The sequence below is a fragment of the Octopus bimaculoides genome, chromosome 27 (assembly GCF_046866305.1).
Source record: "Octopus bimaculoides isolate indiv1 chromosome 27, ASM4686630v1, whole genome shotgun sequence".
NCBI classification, from domain to species: Eukaryota; Metazoa; Mollusca; class Cephalopoda; order Octopoda; family Octopodidae; genus Octopus; species Octopus bimaculoides.
The window spans coordinates 18,120,108-18,137,308 of NC_142954.1; the positions used below are offsets into that span (position 1 = coordinate 18,120,108).

Consider the following 17,201-nt stretch of genomic DNA (forward strand, 5'->3'; position numbering starts at 1 on the left):
TCAGTGCCACCCAACTCCACCCTTATTTCACCCTGTAGGTATGCACTAAAGGGGTTTGTAAATGACTAAACACAGATAAGAGACATACACACACTCCCCCATGCCTCTCTCTCTCAATACCACCACCACCATCACCACCACCGTCATCATCATCATCATCATAATCAGCACCATCACCATCATTTTTATCCTCAATGGTCAGTGGTCATTATTGCATTCGCCACCACCACCGCCATCACCACCACCACCACCATCACCACCCCATTTCTGAGTATATAGGGTTCCAGTACATGGGTTCTCCATCAGTTTCGATGATTAGCATTCGGTTGCCCCATTAACTGAAGTACATAGTTGTTAAATTAACATATTTGTGGCTGAGTATTTCATAGGCAAGTGTACTACAACTATAACCTTCATGCCGGAAGAAATGTGACATAAATGCAGCTTTTGACTAGCATTAACAATCTATAAACATCTACATTCATTTTAACCCTTTAGACCTGGGCCTCAGTTTACCCTCCACCTGGGCTCCTAAGCTCAAAAAATAAATAGGCAAACGAATGGGCAAAACCACACAAAATTTAGGAGACTGACAATAATAGTCCTATCTCTCCCCCTCCACAGACAAAGGAGCATGGAGTCACTCCTGAGCTTGGCACCTCCTGACGAACCATCCAACTCATGGCAGCATAGGAAACAGGCGTTAATAATAATAATAATGACAATGATGATGATGAGGAGGAGGCTCTCTTTTACTTGTTTCAGTCATTTGACTGTGGCCATGCTGGAGCACTGCCTTTAGTTGAACAAATTGACCCCAAGACTTGTTCTTTGTAAGCCCTGTGCTTATTCTATCAGTCTCCTTTGCCGAACCATTGAGTTACAGGGACACAAATACACCAACATCAGTTGTCAAGTGATGTTGGGAGGACAAACAGACACACAGACATCATCATCATCATTGTTTAGCGTCCGTTTTCCATGCTGGCATGGGTTGGACGGTTTGAGTGAGGTCTGGTTGAATAGATAAATAGATAGATACATAGATGGATAGACAGAAAGGTAGATAGATAAGTAGATAAATATTTGAAGGTAGATAGATAGACAGAGAGGTAGCTGCAAATATATGTGAATAGAGATGGATAAAATGATAGAGACAGAGAGATAAGAAGATGAATGAAATTGCTTATTCAGTGTTAATGTTAAATGTATGGAAAAATTACTAACTAGAAATAATAAGAAGCGACAAATAGACAAATAGATAAATTTGTGTTAATATATAAAATATATAAGGTGTATTAATATGTTAAGTAGAAGTAAATATGAGAGAGAGAGAGAGATAGAAGACGAGAGAGGCTGAGAGACAGTGATAAGCTTGTGTTAACAGATTTAATACAGGAAACACGACCAAATGAGAAATAAACCAATGAAAGCAAAGTAGAGATATGTATCTTGTGAGTCACGGAGATAATAAGAGACAAACAGCTGAGTTTAGTGTTAACATATTGGATACAGAAAGCGTTTAGAAGCTAACTAGAAATGATTGGGGGTGGGGCAAACAAGACAGACAAACAGGTATACCCAGAGCATCTGTAAAGCCAATGGCATCGGGATTTACGACCTCCTTCTTCAAGGTGGATGTTCGTGCAAGTGAGGGTTTTATTTTTGTTTTTGTTAGTTGGTTTGATGGAATTATGGGAAATCAGCTCAAAAACTCAAAAAGACGATAAGTACAGACGTTGATTCATTTGACTAAAATGAATCGGTAGAGAGGGTTTCAGCCAAAAGGTTTTAGGATCTGATGGTACGACATAAAGGCAAACCCCTTTATGGGCGCAAAACCTAAACCGGCCTTATCAAACTTTAATATATATATACATATATATATATATATAAATATATCTATATATATATATATATATATATATATATATATGTGTGTGTGTGTGTGTGAGGGAGATATATATATATATATATATATGTATATATATATATATATGTATATATATATGCACAGAAAAGTTGGCAACACACTACATGGGCCAATTATGAAGGAGTGATGCTAAAATACAGTAGATAGGTTGATCAATGTATATGTATGTGTGTGTGTATGGACATATATGTACATATGTGTGTGTGTGGATATATATGTATGTATGTATGTGTGTGCGTGTGTGTATATATGAATGAGTATATATATGTGTGTATATATGTACATATGTGCATATATGCATATATGTGCATATATGAGGCTGTGACATATATGTGTGTGTATATATATATATATATGTATATATATATGTGTATATATATGTATGTATATACTCTTACTCTTTTACTCTTTTATTTGTTTCAGTCATTTGACTGCGGCCATGCTGGAGCACCGCCTTTAGTCGAACAAATTGACCCCAGGACTTATTCTTTGTAAACCTAGTACTTATTCTATTTGCCTCTTTTGTCGAACTGCTAAGTGACGGGGACATAAACACACCAGCATCGGTTGTCAAGCAATGCTAGGGGGACAAACACAGACATACAAACACACACACATATACATATATATATATATATATATATGACGGGCTTCTTTCAGTTTCCTTCAACCAAATCCACTCACAAGGCTTTGGTCGGCCCGAGGCTATAGTAGAAGACACTTGCCCAAGGTGCCACGCAGTGGGACTGAACATGGAACCATGTGGTTGGTAAGCAAGCTACTTTCTTTTACTTGTTTCAGTCATTTGACTGCAGCCATGCTGTAGCACTGCCTTTAGTCGAACAAATCAACCGCAGAACTTATTCTTTGTTAGCCTAGTACTTATTCTATCAATCTCTTTTGCCAAACCACTTAGTTACGAGCATGTAAACACACCAACATCAGTTGTTGCATATTTATTTCTTTATTGCCCACAAGGGGGCTAAACACAGAGGGGACAAACAAGGACAGACGAAGGGATTAAGTCGATTACATCGCCCCCCCCCCCCCCCCCCAGTGTGTAACTGGTACTTATTTAATCGCCCCCAAAAGGATGAAAGGCAGTCGACTTCCATGGAATTTAAACTCAGAATGTAACAGCAGACGAAATACCACTAAGCATTTCACCTATTCTGCTAACAATTCTGCTAACAATTCTGCCAGCTCACCACCTTTTGGTTATTGCATATTAGCTAATCCATGACAACCAAATTGCACTTCTTTGACTCACTGCAAAGGCTTGCAAACACCCCGAGTAACTTCTGCAGTTTCTGCTGCACGGGGGCAAAGCACTTCTGGCATTTATTTCACTTGTCTACTCCTGCCAATCAGATGAAATAGAGACAGAATGGTCACAGTCAGATGAGCTTTTGTGAAGGGAGTTGCACAGTCATGGATAACGTTGGTGGGGTTGAAATGCAATATGGGTGAACGTAAGAGAGAGGGGCAATCAATCATAAAAATCGGGGTCAGTTCGCTGAAGTGTAAACATATATTTTGTTTTTATACAGAACATGGTAGAGCTGGGTCAATATCCTGCTGGGTGTTTGATGACAGATCACAAGAAGAGGGTATCAGATAACAAAAATACAAAGGAGTGCACACACACACACACACACATACTTTTATTGTTTTATTTGTTTCAGTCATTTGACTGCAACCATTCCTTGAATGTTTTTTTTTACTCGAACAATCCAACCTCAGGACTTATTCGTGTTTTAAAGCCAAGTATTTTTGCTGAACCTCTAAGATACAGGGCCAGAAAGACACCAACACTGGTTGTCCAGCAGTGGAAGGGAGACAACTACGAACATACAGACACACACACATAGATGTATACATATATATATGCAGTGGGTTTCTTTCAGTTTCCATCAACCAAATCCACTACCTTGTACACGCACACACACACATATACTCACGCAGAGTAGAAACACTTATTTAAATTTCTTTTTTGCACCGTAGAATTTCCATCGTCCCACAACCAAGTTTGCCATCCGAGAGTGTAGCGGGTGCTTTCTATGTGCCACCAGCACAGGAGCCAGTCAGGGGGTACTGGCATCGGCCACATTCGGATGCTGCATTTTATGTGCCACCGGCACGTATATCATCATCATCATCGTTTAACGTCCGCTTTCCATGCTAGCATGGGTTGGATGATTTGACTGAGGACTGGTGAAACCAGATGGCTACACCAGGCTCCAATCTGATTTGGCAGAGTTTCTACAGCTGGATGCCCTTCCTAACGCCAACCACTCCGAGAGTGTGTGTATATATGTATATATATATATATATATATATATATATATATATATATATATATATATATATATATATATACTCGGTTATAATGTCTCACGTTAATTTCACGAGCAGGCTGTTCCGTTGATCGGATCAACTGGAACCCCCCTCGTCGTCGTAATCGACGGAAGTGCCAACAACAACAATTGGCAGAATCGTTAGCACACTGGACAAAATGCTTAGCGGTATTTTGCCTGTCGCTACGTTCTGAGTTCGAACTCCACCGAGATAGATTTTACCTTTCATCCTTTCAGGGTCAATAAATTAAGTAACATTTGAACAATGATGTCGATGTAGTCCTCTAGTTCCCCACAAATCTCAGGTCTTCTGCTCGCATTTTTCCTCCATATTCGTTTCCTCCACATTGTTTTAAACACATTCCAGTAAACGTTAATTATAATGATTAATAATTAATATTATAAATTTTAATAGGGGGCTCAAATTTCACCCCCTGCTCCAGTTTTAGATTTTGAAACTTTTTCATCCATTTATTTATCTGTCTATTTATCCCTGTCCAATTTATTCATAAAATATATTTGTCAACAAAACGTGGCGGTCGTATAGAAGAAGACGACGGTGTAGCTGTTGTTTCTAGCCCCGGGAAGACCTTTATTGCTATCTCTTTATACACATCTCTATAATGCTTATTGAATTTAAAATTTTGAAAATGTGGTTTCTTGCATATTTGGAATCTCCATTATCTGAAACACTGGGAATGAACTATTTCGAAAAAGGTCAACATTTCTAATTGGGGGTTAATATATATATATGTATCTATATATATTTGTGTCTAATCCGTAATTTCCGGTGAGCTGGCAGAGACGTTAGCACGCCGGGCGACATGCTTCCTGGTATTTCGTCTGTCTTTACGTTCTGAGTTGAAATTCCGTCGACTTCGTCTTTCAGCCTTTTGGGGGTCGATAAACTAAGTACCAGGTACGCACTGGAGTCGATGTAATCGACTTAATCCTTTTGTCTGTCCTTGTTTGTCCCCTCTATGTTTAGCCCCTTGTGGGCAATAAAGAAATAAAAAACGTAGGAATCCGGAATTTTTTCTTTTTTTTTTAAATGTGTTTTTCAAGGAAAGGTGCGAAAGTTCATTAGTCCACCCCAAAACAAGCAAAAAGAATGAAGGGTGAATAATGGACAGAGTCCAAAACTATTGAAAAAATTACAAAATGCAACGAAAATCTCAGGAAAATAAAGAAGAAATGATTGGAAATTTTAGCGGGGAGTGTGTTAATCCCTCTCCGCAGACCCAACCAAAATATATATATACAGACGATTTTTACCTTTAAATTATCTCTGTATATATATATAATGTTCATATACTGATGTCTCCACAATGTGTTGGTGAGATAAAACATGTCATCGTTACCAAAATAGCCAAAAATTCGCCCACAAAGGTCTATAGCAAAGTCCTTACGGATCGATCGCCATGGCTGTATATAAAGAAATTGCAATCAGAGTTTTGGCGCTAATATATTAAATGTTGACATGGGTAATAAACTTTAAAATCGATGGATATTAGCGAGAAAACACTTATTTAAATTTGGGGGTCTTAAAAGACATGTTAGAATCCACAATAAGCAGAACTTACCTGCAAGTATTGGTGGTACGAATCAGATATGCAATCTGTGCGGATGTTTGCAGACGACATGAAAGGGCGAAGGTGCAGGAGGAGGTAAAACTGTGTGTAAGGAGCAACCACCAGTAATGTGTGTGTGTGTGTGTGTATATATATGTGTGTGTGTGTGTATACGTATATATATATATGTATACATATATTACAATTAAAAGGGTAAAAGATTATCAATTTATTAATTTATTAATAAATTAATAATTAATAATTTTTACCAAGCCCTTCGGTATTTTTTAGCTGCTATTTCTGAACTTCGGTATGGGGTGAAGCACCTTGTTGCTGATCCCTTAATTTTGTTTACATATGTATACATATATAAATATAAATATATATTAAATTCAAATTGCGACAAACGTAAATAAACAAACGAAGTATGCTTTATATATATATATATATATATATATATATATATATATATATATATATATATATATATATATATATATATATATATATATATATATATATAGTTCATGTATATAGTCAGAATGGGGGTATTTAGACGTCTTAAAGGGGATATATTATTATCCAAGATGGTCTAATATATTGTATTTTATAGAGATCTTTCTTCAAGGAATATATTATAGAAAAGATCGTAAACTATCAAATATTATTATTGAGTTTGAAAAGAGAGAGATTTAATGGCTACAAATGAAATTATTATTAATTAATTAACACGAATTAACCCAGAAATTGCTTCATTTCTGAACCCAAAATTCAAAAACTCCAAAGCATATTTCAATCTAGAATTAAGTGTTGAATTGAAATTACGATGAAAGGTAAACAAAAGTTTGTTTTAGAAGCATTGAGATGTCTTAAAAGTGTGGACATGGTCAAATAGCAACGGGTCTTCTAGGTCTTACATAGATAGGATATTCATTAGAAAATTGGATAAAGAAATAGTTACGAGTCCACAATTTCACTTGGTCAGTTACAGTGACCACAAGATGGTAACTTGTAAACTGCTCCTAGACACAAAAAAGCTACACGTTTGCATTATGTTATATATACAATAATAATAAAGGACGTTACCGTATATATGTTTACAAACCAAGGACGTTATACAGACCTCCTTGACTCAAGTTAGAGAAGGGGTGCGTATTATACACAAGTTTTAGGTTTTTCAGAGGTACAGCCCCCTAAAAATCCCCTGTGTATTATGCTCAAGAGCGGACTATACTCGAGGATTTACGGTATGCAGTTGAAATTTATAGAAAAACAAAAGACGAAGACAGGTGTATGAACAACAAGCAGGTGTATTAGTTTGACGTCGGGGAAAGTGAGAAAGTCTTTTACATTTCGAGTCTACGCTCTTCAACATAAATGAAGGATGAGAGAAAATAAACAGAGAGAAAATAGAAAAAAAAACTTGTGGATTTAGCAGTCAAGCGTGGCGACTGATTAGAAAAGAGTATATATATAAATACATACATACATACATACATACATACATACATACATATATATACATACATACATACATACATATATACATACATATTACCTACCACATGATGTAGAAATAATCGTAGACATATCCAGACACCGAGATAGCAATATACAGAATCTTATACACTTCTAATTCACTTACCATTTTCCTTTTCATTTTAAAATAAAAATTTTCCAAACCATTTTGCTTAGCTTCATGTCTTCCACGTTACAGTCCTGTAACTTAACGCCTGACCAAATTGTATTGTGTTGTATTATATTTTCTTATACACTTCTAATATATACAATAGAGACCAACCTGAAAACGGTGGATTTGCTTGATGTGGCCCTGGGCTTAGAGTCCGGTGCCTATAGACCCTTTAGGAAGCCAAACAAGAAGTTATCATACATTAACACAGGTTCCTATCATTCAGCCATAGTTTTCAAGAACCTGATAAAGGGCGCCAGCAGAAGAATCTCCACCTTATCTTCAAGCTAAGAGATTTGTTATGCTACCGCCCCATACTACAATGAGGCTCTGGTCACCAGCGGTTCCAAGGATAGAATTAGTCATACTCCAGACCCAAGAGAAAGCGTCATCGGAAAGTGTTGTGGTTCACACCACCCTTTTCTTTAAGTGTTAAAACCCGAGTAGGTAAGATTTTTCTTAACTTAGTAGATAATCACTTCCCCCGTACAAATAGGTTCAACAAAATATTCAATAAACATATCCTGAGAATTTCCTTTAGCTGTGTATCAGTGTAAAAATGATTTTAGTTGGTAGAGACAGAGGCAGGATGCACATGTTGGGCTTACACAACATGTCCACTGAACGGCCATTGTAACACGGAGACCATCATATACGAGGCAGATGTGACAGCCACAGGACCAAATGGGCAACCAAACGTGCGGAAGTACGTGGGAGCAACTGAAGGCCCTTTCAGAACCCGCTATAGCAACCACAAGTCCTCTTTCAAGATCCTAGAGAGACGTAACTCCACAACCCTGGCCAAGCACTATGATCGTTAAAAGAAAGCACCACCGAGTACAGCATAAAGTGGAAGATTCTACAGAAATGTAAAGCGTACTTCAATAGCAAAAGGAGGTGTAGATTATGCTTGGCTGAGAAAAGAGCGATTTTAAAGAGCTCCGAGCGCCCAGGCATTTACTTGAATAGCAGAAGTGGAATTTTTAATCCTTGCCCACATGAAAGGAAGTACATCCTATCATACATGCATGCCCCACCATGACACATAATCACCAATCCCCCACCCTCGGCCCTCCATTAATACCCTGGAGCCCGGCAAAGAGTTTGACCAGAGCATACACCAATGCATTCACAAACACGCGCACCCCAACACGGTGGACACCTACCCAATAGGCTGTTTTCCAAAATAAATTCCTACAGACATTGTACCCCCTACACACACTGCATGCCTCACGAAATTAACTAGTATATTAAAAAAAAAGAAAACACACTAACGAATACAGATGTGTATGCCCACACCCCCTGCAAACGTCACACATATAGTGCCGCTACGCATATTCCATTTCCACAAGAACACCAACCTTAAGGATGCACACATTTTCCACAAACTTTTCCAGAAAACTCTTAGCGACTTGCAACATAGCCAATCCCTGTGGAGATGTTTCGGTACCAAGGGGCATAACTCTTAACTCCATCCCCTACACATTTCATTTCATCATCTTTTTCACAACAACCACAAACCGGATGTGTCTATTTACCTCTAACAATAGAGAGCAGTCACTATATTTCATTCGATAACAATTATCTCTGATGGGTGCAGGGTTACACAATCGGTTTGTTATGTAACACTCCATTGAATCCCTAGCGCGAAACTGATTGGTAAAATCGGCCGTAACGGATATATAATGTAGTACACTTCGGATTATACACGCGCGCGGCCACCCCACCCCCAGATAGATAAATGTATATACATATACATGGTGGGGCAAAATCAGTAAAATTTACTGCATTTTTTAATTTGAGATAAAATATATTTTGTACAAATGCTCATTACCTCACAAGAACTATTTCAGCTTAGCAAATGACCTTTTCTAAATGCATAAAAAAATACTATAACATATTCAGAACTCTATTATAAAACATTAGCATCGTTCTTTGTGAGCATAGAAAAAACAAATTCAGCGGGGCAAAACGAGTAAACCAAAGTAAAGTAAATATGCCTCTTCCATCCTCCAGAATTATATTTGAAAAAAGGCTCATATACATCAGTATTCATCCTTAGACATCAGAAAGATCAGAAATGCAACAAAAATTTATTTAATATGGTCAAATGAAAGAGGATCATGGAAAAATGGCACATAATATAAAGTTAACAAAATCGACTAAACCTAAAAGCTCAAAATAAAATATTCTCCATAACCTCTTCACGATCTGTTGGAGTGACCCTTTTCCCGAAATATTTACCCATCGTGCAGTTAAAGGGAAGAAGTTATTGAAATTAATCCTAACTCATTCTGCCCCGATTTAGACATAAATTTTTGGAAACTTGAAAATTCTCAAATTAGTCTAGTGTAGGAAAAAAAAAAATTGACTTGGAATCTAATAGAGAAAATAATATTGATTGTTAGATACCAAGAATTATCCAGATATTTTATTAGCAACCTCAATTACAATCAGGTGAGAATTGAGGAAGAATTTCTTGAAAGAAAGGTATCTTGTCACCTGGCTATGTTTCAAACTCTCTTAATTCCAGCAACAACAACATCAACAACAGTAGCAGCAACAACAACAACAATTATAACAACCACTATGCTGACCAATTTCAATTCCTAAAGATGATGCAATACCTGCAATCTAATGTTTTCAAACAGGTAGAAAACAAAGAAATAACAAAAATACAGAAATTACTCATTTTGCCCCGTTTACCTGTTTTACCCACCCTATGTATATTTATATAAAAATAGACATATATAATTTTTATACTATTACACATATATGTACACCCCACCCCACACAAATAATATAATATAATATAACGTGAATGTAAATATATATATATATATATATATATAAAGTGAAGTATATTGCCACTTAAATGTGGCTGACCCCTAGGGGTGGATGTTAATATATATATATATATATATGATCGGAATTTAGGTTAGTTGATTGCTCCGTTAATATATATATATATAATTCAAATTCTGCCGAGGTCGACTTTGTCTTTCATCCTTTCGGGGTCGATAAGTTAAGTACCAGTTGCGTACCGGAGCCGATCTAATCGACTGGTCCCCTCTCCCAAAATTTCGGGCCTTTAAGCCTAGATTAGCAAAGAATAAATAAATATACATATTATGGTTGCCGTGAGTAGCCTCCCCTCGTTCTTCTTATTAAGACCCCTTACATCATCTCTAACCAGCATATGTACATTCCTCACGGTTGTCCGTAATTGTTAAATCTTGTTCTTTATTATTTTCTGTTCGATCCTTTGATCCAAGGCATGTTCCGGGTTATAGGAAGGCCTGTTCTGTGTAGCCACAGGCATTTACTGAAGAAACGGTAAGTGGGAATTTATTAAGTTATGTTTCAAGCGTCGTAATTATAAAAAAATATGTGAGTAATTTAGAGTTTTGAGCACGGACCAAGAGCAATAAACACCACTCGATCTCGTTTCACATCTGTTCGTCTCTTAGGTGATGATCGAAGATATAGAATGTTTTATTTCCAAGCAGTTAAATAAACTGCTTGAAACCTTTTCGAGTTTGATGACTTCCAGATTGTTCTTCAAGGGCAAATATAATCTTTTATTAGAATTGGCTGCGAACTGGGAGAATTGTTAGAGTATTGGAAATGTCCTTGTGGTACCTGTTCTGTCTTTTTACGTCCTAAGTTCAAATGACGCCAAGGTCGACTTTGTCTCACCGCCATAACTACAGAAGCGTACCCCACCTTCAACTTTGTTTCTCCCATAACTTTCTTTAAAATGCGTGTTTTTTAATGAAATTTTCCACAGAGAGATTTTAGATGGCGTAGAATTGCAATTGTGTATGTAGAAAATTGAGAAAAATAAATATTACCGGACTTGGTTATATGCAAATACTTTAACGAAAATTTCCATAGATACGTTTACGAGGCTGTAGAGTATAATTACCGTGATCAAATTTGAAAAAGAAATCTGTATCGTAATCTACACTCGAAAATGTGTCTGGAACATTCTTTGATAAGATCGCCTGGTTATATGGGGTGCTTAAACCGAATCGTCTTCCCGTCTAAAAAAAAAGAGAAAGGAAAAAGATTACCTCTAATAATCGTGATCTCCACTAGCTAAAATGTTTCTGTGGAAAGTTTCATTAGAAATTATACGTTTTCAAGAAAGTTGTTGTTGGTGGTGGTGATGGGGTATCGTTCTTTTCTCCAGGGTTGGTAAAGTATATACCTGTTTAGTATTGTGGTTGAAAGCATCAGCTATTTCCCCGGTTAAACTAAAACGTTTGACCCGGTGAATGTTCCGAGTCCTCTCCTCCCACCTCGCCGTTCGCGAGCGCGCATTCTTTTTTTCATATTCGTTTAGTGCAAGTTGTGTTACATCTATTACACTATTTTTCTTTTGTTTTGTTTTTTTTTTGCTCAGGTCAAACGCTTTATTTCTGAATTTGTGTCTAAACCAGAAAGTATTATTACTATTATTAAAGCGGTGAGCTGGCTGAATCGTTAGGGAGCTGGACGAAATACTTAACGGCATTTCGTCCGCCCTTACTTTCTGAGTTCGAATTCCGCCAGCACCAACTTTGCCTTTCATCCTTTCAGGGTCGATAAATTAAGAAACGCTAGAGTCGACTAACCCCCTTCCCCAAATTGTAGAAAGCATTCTTCTTCTTCTTCTTCTTCTTCTTATTATTATTATTATTATTATTATTATTATTAAGCCAGTGAGCTGGCAAAATCATTAGCACATCGGGTGAAGTGTTTAGCGGTATTTCATCTGCTACTATGTTCTGAGTTCAAATTCTGCCGAGGTCGACTTAACCTTTATCCTTTTGGATGTCGATAAATTAAGTACCAGTGAAACACTGGGGTTGATGTAATCGGCTTTCCCCCTCCCCCAAATTTCAGACCTTGTGCCTCTAGTAGAAAAGACAGTACCACCTGATTGGCACTCGTGCCAGTGGAGCATTGAAAGCACATCCTAGTGTGATCGTTGCCAGGGCCACAGATTGGCTCCTGTGCTAGTGTTGCCTTACTGGCACATGTGCTTGTGGCATGTGTAAAACAGCATTCGAGTGTGGTCGTTGCCAGTGCCGCCAGATTGGCTCCCATGCAGGTAGCACGTAAAAAATACCTTTTGAGCGTGGTCGTTGCCAGAACCTCCTGACTGGCCCTTGTGCCGGTGGCTCATAAAAGCACCCACTACACTCATGGAGTGGTTGCAGTTAGGAAGGGCATCCAGCTGTAGAAACTCTGCCAGATCAGATTGGAGTCTGGTGCAGCCTCTGACTCACCAGTCCTCAGTCAAACCGTCCAACCCATGCCAGCATGGAAAGCGGACGTTAAACGATGATTATTATTATTATTATTATTATTAAGGTAGTGAGCTGGCAGAATTGTTAGCATGCCAGGCAAAATGCTTTCTGGTATTTCGCCAATTGCTATGTTCTGAGTTCAAATACTGCCAAGGTCAACTTTGCCTGTCATCCTTTTGGAGTTGATGAAATAAGCACCAGTTGAGTATTGGGGTCGGTGTAAAATCGACTATCCCCCTCCCCCAAATTTCAGGCCTTGTGTCTTTAGTAGGGCTGAGTTCCTTTCAAGTGTTGCGCCTCACGGAGGCAATGACCAAGACTTTTGGCATTATGCCATGCTTGAGAAGAAGACCCCTCAAGCCGAGCATAATCACAGTTGTGACAGATACTGGTGTCACGCAATATGGCACCCCTGCCAGTGGCACATGAAAGCACCCCAATGTCATGCAAATGGCACCTGTGCTGATGGCATGTAAAAGCACCCGTTATGCTCTCGGAGTGGTTGGCATTAGGAAGGGCATCCAGCAGTAGAAAACTATGCCAGAACAAACAAACACAACTGAAAACAATACCTCTGCTTTCACTAAGGCGGGGATAATAATAATAGTTTCAAATTGTAGCACAAGGCCAGCAATTTCATGGGAGTAGGTAAGGTAATTACATCCACCCCAGTGCTTAGCTCTGCCTTCTTCGCTGTAAAAAGATCTTAAGGCCCCACTGGTGGGGATGAATGTTGTGCCTTGAGGAACTCTGCTTGAACTTGTGACATGTCTGTTGCATTTGGTTTCTCTTTACAGCTGTATCAACACACTCAGTGCTGCGTCGGTGCAGAGGGTCAAGGAAGGGGACAAGATTCATGGCTACACTGTTGAGAAGGTAAGCATTACAAGCACGCACCACCACCACCACCACCACCACCACCACTGCCTCTGTTACCATTGTTGCCACTACCACCTCCACTGCTAGTATCACTGTTCCCGTCACCAGTCATCACCAGTACCACCACCACCACCACCACCATCATCATCATCGTCATCATCATTATTGCCATCACCATCATCATTACCATCAGCATTATTATTACCAGCATCACCACAACCACAACCACCATCACTAGCACCACCACTACCACCATTATCACCACCCACCATCAATACCAGCATCACCACAACAACCACCACCACTAACACCGTCACCACAACCACCACCACCACCACCACCACCACCACTACCACCATCAACACCAGCATCACCACCACTACCATACCACTCATCATCATCATTTCCATCACCACTGGTTTTGATTTTTGCTCTTTGTACATTACAGCATTTGTTAACATGTCTTGAATGTGTAGCTGTCTCCTTCCTCTCTCTCCCTCTCCCTCTCTCTCCCTCTCCCTCTCTCTCTCATGCGCACATACAATGTTTACTAGTGATGGAGCCCCCATTGGGCTGCTTGACCTATTAGGAATAGCAGTCAAATCTCCTAGGAATCAGCCCTCCACCAACATTTTCAGGAAAGGACCTGTCTGACAAGGTGATCCTGGATTCCCTTCATTTGGATAAAAAGATGGCATAGTCATGGCTGGAATGCCTTTGATCAGGCCTGAGTTTGCCTTTCATCCTTTCAGGATTGATAGAATAAGTACAGTTGGGTGCTGGGGTTAATGACAAGACCCTTCTGTCAAAATTTCAGGCCTTGAGCCTTTAGAAGCAAGGATTATTATTACCTCTGACTTAGCGAAGGCAGAGGTATTGTTTTCAGTGGTATTTGTTCGTTTGTTTGTCTGTGGACAAGATATCTCAAGAACCACTCTGATGGATTTGAATGAAACTTTCAGGGATGTTTGGCCTCATGACTGGCACAAACTGATTAGATTTTGGGATCAATCTGGTAATGGACAAGGATTCTGGATTATTTTTCCTGTCTTATTTTTTTTACTTAATTTTTGAGAGCGGACAGGTTAATTTTTAGTATTCTCATTTGTGAGAGCAGTTGAGATTATTTCAGATATTCTCATTTCAAAAATCATCTGTGGCTAATCGTTGAGAGGACGTTGGTGTTGCCTTGGCAGAGGTCTGCGCTCTCTGAGTGCTCTCATTATTATTATTATTATTATTATTATTATTATTATTGAGTGAGGGAGCAGTGCATGCCATCAAAGTGACACTGGGGTAAAATATACAAAGCCCATTATACCCATCATGACCACCCGTCTGATGAGGGTACACCAGGCACATGCATCACAACCATATGTGCACGACATGGCGACCTCATATCAAGATAAACAGCGCATGACCTCGCAGGTAGGGCCCTGTTAGAATTCTCTCCAGGTCGAGTAGCCCATCCCGCTCAAAAGGTCCCTGAATAAGGTTTGTTTAAGGATGTTGAGCAAAACACCCATGTTTCCAAAGGTAAATTATTCAAACCTCAAAGAATTCCTCTCAACACATGGCTATGATGTTCTCCCACTACTTCTGCTCATGATCAGAGATGCACATATCGTCAGCCACCAAGGGACATGCTCAACTGGTTGAGGTCAAACAACTGACAAGCAATTCTATGGTATTAAGCAGAATATTTGCTGTAGCCCATCTTTTATACCAAGACAAGACAATGTACATGATAACACTTCCAATCATTTAAGATCAGAAGCCATGAGAGCCACTGCCTGGTACTGCATTATTATTATTATTATTATTATTATTATTATTATTATTATTATTATTATTATTATTATGCTGTTTTTATTGCTGTTATAGATTTCTGCTATTCCAGAATTATTTATTTCAACCATATCACTACGTCATGACCAGACTGGAGCACAGCATCTCCATCTTGACCGAGATGACAACAACAATGCTTTCAGGTTAGCAATATTTTTTCATTTTTTTCTCTTCTTTTTTTCTGTAAATATCTTATTTTTGAGAAATAGTCCCAGGCATGGCAGCGTGGTTAAGAAGCTTGCTCCACGGCCCTTGTAATTTCAGGTTCAATCCCACTGTATGACACCTTGGACAAGTGTCTTCTATCATAGTTCTGGGTCAACCGAAGCCTTGTGAATGAATTTCGTAGACAGAATCTGAAAAGAATCCTCTCTCTCTCTCTCTCTCACACACACACACACACACACAGAGAGGCACAGTCACATGGTCTTCGGTTGAGACCCACTGGGTGATACTTTGGGTGTCTTCTCCTATAGCCCTGGCTGACCAAAGCCATGTGTGTGGATTTGGCAGAGGGAAACTGAAAGAAACCTCTTCTATATGTATATATGTGTGTGTGTGTGTTATTGGCACCATGTGGTAGTTAGAAATGAGTGCCACTCTCATGCAAGTGAAGTCCTTAGTTTCCAGTTTTTCAAGGAAACATCTGGTCGTCATCATCATCATCATCACCATCATCATTTAATGTCCATTGTCCATGCTGGCATGGGTTGGAAGGTCTGACCAGGGCTGGCCAGCTGGGGAGCTGCACCAGGTCCCTGTCTGATTTGGCAGGGTTTCTACAGCTGGATGCCCTTCCTAACGCCAACCGCTCTACAGAGTGTGCCGGGCGCTTTTATGTGGCATTGCCCAGGTAATTTTAGGTGGTGCTCCATGTGCGCTTTTATGTGGCACTGCACACACATTTTTACATGGTACCGCATGTGCTCTTTTACGGGCATCACACAGGTACTTCTTTGTGTAGCCACATGAGCGCTTTTACATGGGCATTGCCATGAATGCTTTTGTGTGGCACTGCAACCAGAAAGATCAGTCTTAACACTTCTGCTGTGGGGTATGGGTTTTCTTGGGTACAACAAGGTGCCAGGTATCTCAGTCTTTTGTTATCTCACCTGAAAGGTCCAGCTTCCTGAGATTGTTCTTCAGTCCTTCATCCTAAGTCTTCCACTTCCATGTGTTCCATCAAGGTTTGAGAGATCGGCACTTCTTAATGGAGCCGTTGGCAACCATCTGCCTCACCTGACCAAACTGGTCATGAAGAAATATTACCTTGCTTGGAAACAGGTGAGGGCAGGTGACAGGAAGGAAATCCAGCCATAGAAAACCTGCCTTGCAGCATCTTCTCTGACTCATGCAAATGATGATGATGATGATGCTGAAATGTACTCTTTTAAGATAACTGTTAACTGATTTGAAAAATCAATAATAGGCGTAGGAGTGGCTGTGTGGTAAGTAGCTTGCTTACCAACCACATGGTCCCCGGTTCAGTCCCACTGTGTGGCACCTTGGGCAAGTGTCTTCTACTATAGCCTCGGGCTGACCAAAGCCTTGTGAGTGGATTTGGAAGACGGAAACTGAAAGAAGCCCATCGTATATATGTACATATATATATACATGTATGTGTGT

The 17,201-nt window shown here is 39.2% G+C and overlaps 1 protein-coding gene and 1 long non-coding RNA gene across 3 annotated transcripts in view; one reads left to right on the forward strand and one right to left on the reverse strand.

Moving 5' to 3' along the window:
* The window catches only part of LOC149130874 (uncharacterized), a 144,530-nt gene extending 138,618 nt beyond the window's left edge, over nucleotides 1-5,912 (reverse strand). The window contains exon 1 of the long non-coding RNA XR_016238601.1: nucleotides 5,874-5,912. This is a non-coding gene — a long non-coding RNA (uncharacterized LOC149130874). The remainder of the gene's footprint in view (nucleotides 1-5,873) is intronic.
* A 4,805-nt stretch (nucleotides 5,913-10,717) lies between these two features.
* The window catches only part of LOC106883810 (presequence protease, mitochondrial-like), a 50,586-nt gene continuing 44,102 nt past the window's right edge, over nucleotides 10,718-17,201 (forward strand). The window contains exons 1-3 of one of the 2 annotated variants that reach the window (XM_089343477.1): nucleotides 10,718-10,887; nucleotides 13,646-13,724; nucleotides 15,612-15,718. In XM_089343477.1, the coding sequence (XP_089199603.1) occupies nucleotides 10,829-10,887; nucleotides 13,646-13,724; nucleotides 15,612-15,718 (245 nt within the window). In that variant the 5' untranslated portion in view covers nucleotides 10,718-10,828. Of the gene's footprint in view, nucleotides 10,888-13,645; nucleotides 13,725-15,611; nucleotides 15,719-17,201 lie in introns of those variants that run through there. The other variant, XM_089343478.1, reaches the window with a different exon arrangement.